The sequence below is a fragment of the Propithecus coquereli genome, unplaced genomic scaffold (assembly GCF_000956105.1).
Source record: "Propithecus coquereli isolate 6110/MARCELLA unplaced genomic scaffold, Pcoq_1.0 Scaffold119, whole genome shotgun sequence".
Taxonomy (NCBI): Eukaryota; Metazoa; Chordata; class Mammalia; order Primates; family Indriidae; genus Propithecus; species Propithecus coquereli.
Window position 1 is genome coordinate 3,075,326 of NW_012135969.1, and position 1,820 is coordinate 3,077,145.

The following is a 1,820-nucleotide window of genomic DNA, read 5'->3' on the forward strand; positions in this document are numbered from 1 at the left end:
TCAAGCATTTAAATTTTTCTGTTGTAAATTTTTTCAATCTTTTTCTTTATTGCTATTAAGTTTTCTGTCTTAGAAAAGCCATTCCACCTCAAATATTTTAAGAAAATTTCTTCCAAGTTTTCTTCTAGTATTTTCACAGTTTATTTTTTCCTAAAGAGTCTTTAGAAAACAAGAAACACCGTCCCACTTGACGACTGGCATGAGACGAGACACAAAGCTTTCAGGATGACACATAGAATGTTGAGTTTCAAATGATCAATCACATGACAATCAATTGCATGAGTAATTTTAAGAGTCTTTGAAATTGATGATACACAGAAATAAGACAAGAGGAGACTCAGGAAGAAAGACTGGATTGGATAAACCCTAACAAAAAGAAAGAAAAAAATGCATTCTATCTTTTACACAGATTGTCCCACAATTAACTAATTTGATAATTGTTCATCAATTAAGATAAACAATAACAAGGAAATAGTCCTTAACATGGTGACAGCAGCCCCTCAGCTGGATATAAAAGTGGGCATGGGATAAGGGGACTCACACATTTGGGAAACTCACTCTCTTGGAAACTCACCCAGGACCTCCATCTTCTGACACCATGGTCAACTCTTGTTCTGGCTCTGTCTGCTCTGACGAGGGCTGTGGCCAAGGCCTCTGCCAGGAGACCTGCTGCCAACCCAGCTGCTGCCAGACCACCTGCTGTAGGACCACCTGCTGCCACCCCAGCTGCTCTGTGTCCACTTGCTGCCGCCCCACCTGCTGCCGCCCAGTCTGCTGTCAGACCACCTGTCGCCCAGTCTGCTGTCAGACCACCTGCTGTAGGACCACCTGCAGCCCCAGCTGTGGTGTGTCCAGCTGCTGCCGCCCAGTCTGCTGTCAGACCACCTGCCGCCCCAGCTGTGGTGTGTCCAGCTGCTGCCGTCCAGTCTGCTGTCAGACCACCTGCCGCCCCAGCTGTGGTGTGTCCAGCTCCAGTCTGCTGTCAGACCACCTGCCGCCCCAGCTGTGGTGTGTCCAGCTGCTGCCGTCCAGTCTGCTGTCAGACCACCTGCTGCGGTACAACTTGCTGTCGCCCCAGCTGCTGTGAAACCTCTTGTTGAGCCTCGTATCTGACTACCAACTATGATCTATCCACCATTACATCAATGTGAAAGTGTCATTCATATCAACTTATCCATGCATAAATAGCCACCAGCTTTATTATCCTGTTATCCCGCTAAGCAACTGGGAAAGGGTATCCGTCTACATTAAATACCACTCGTATCTCCCATGGATCTCTTCCCTGCATTCAGACCTCAAATACAGGATGCAGTTAGACTAAGCCCCTGAGTCTCTATTATGGTTGCCTTGACCTTCAAAATTACATGTTAACTGTTCTTCAATAAATATTACCATGATATCATAAATTCTTTATCTTTCTTCAGTTATTTTTGAGAGTTGAGTATCAGTTTATTTTTTAGCATAATTTTTCTCAAAATGAAGGGAAAGTTTGGATTTCTGTGGTTAGGAAAGAAAACTAATTTTTGCAAATATTATCTAATGCTTGTGTTATAGAAAGGACTTTTGAAATATATTTTTAAAAATAAGATAACTCACTTTATTTAACTAACAATAGCTTTCTTATTCAATCAATACAATGATTGATCACCTGGCATGTTCATTGCACTGTTGGGCTTTGGGGATGATATCAAGATATGTGAGGTGCAGGGGCTTCCTACAAGAAGCTCACAATCTAATCTTGGGGATAAGAGGAAGGACCAATCAACGTAGGTAGAATACATCAGGTAGGATTGATCAGAGGGCGGAGTTTTTATCTTAGA

General features: G+C 43.0%; 1 protein-coding gene across 1 annotated transcript; it reads left to right on the forward strand.

Moving 5' to 3' along the window:
* Positions 1-598: 598 nt before the first annotated feature.
* LOC105823428 (keratin-associated protein 4-1) lies at positions 599-1,100 on the forward strand. Its single transcript, XM_012660631.1, has 2 exons — positions 599-920; positions 970-1,100. The coding sequence occupies exons 1-2, from the start codon at positions 599-601 to the stop codon at positions 1,098-1,100; spliced, it is 453 nt and encodes a 150-aa protein (XP_012516085.1).
* The last annotated feature ends 720 nt before the right edge of the window (positions 1,101-1,820 follow it).

Coding starts and splice junctions, on each gene's coding strand:
- LOC105823428 (XM_012660631.1), top strand. CDS start 599: ATGGTCAACTCTTGTTCTGGCTCTGTCTGCTCTGACGAGGGCTGTGGC. Junction 921..969: donor TGGTGTGTCCAGCTGCTGCC/GTCCAGTCTGCT, acceptor TGGTGTGTCCAG/CTCCAGTCTGCTGTCAGACC.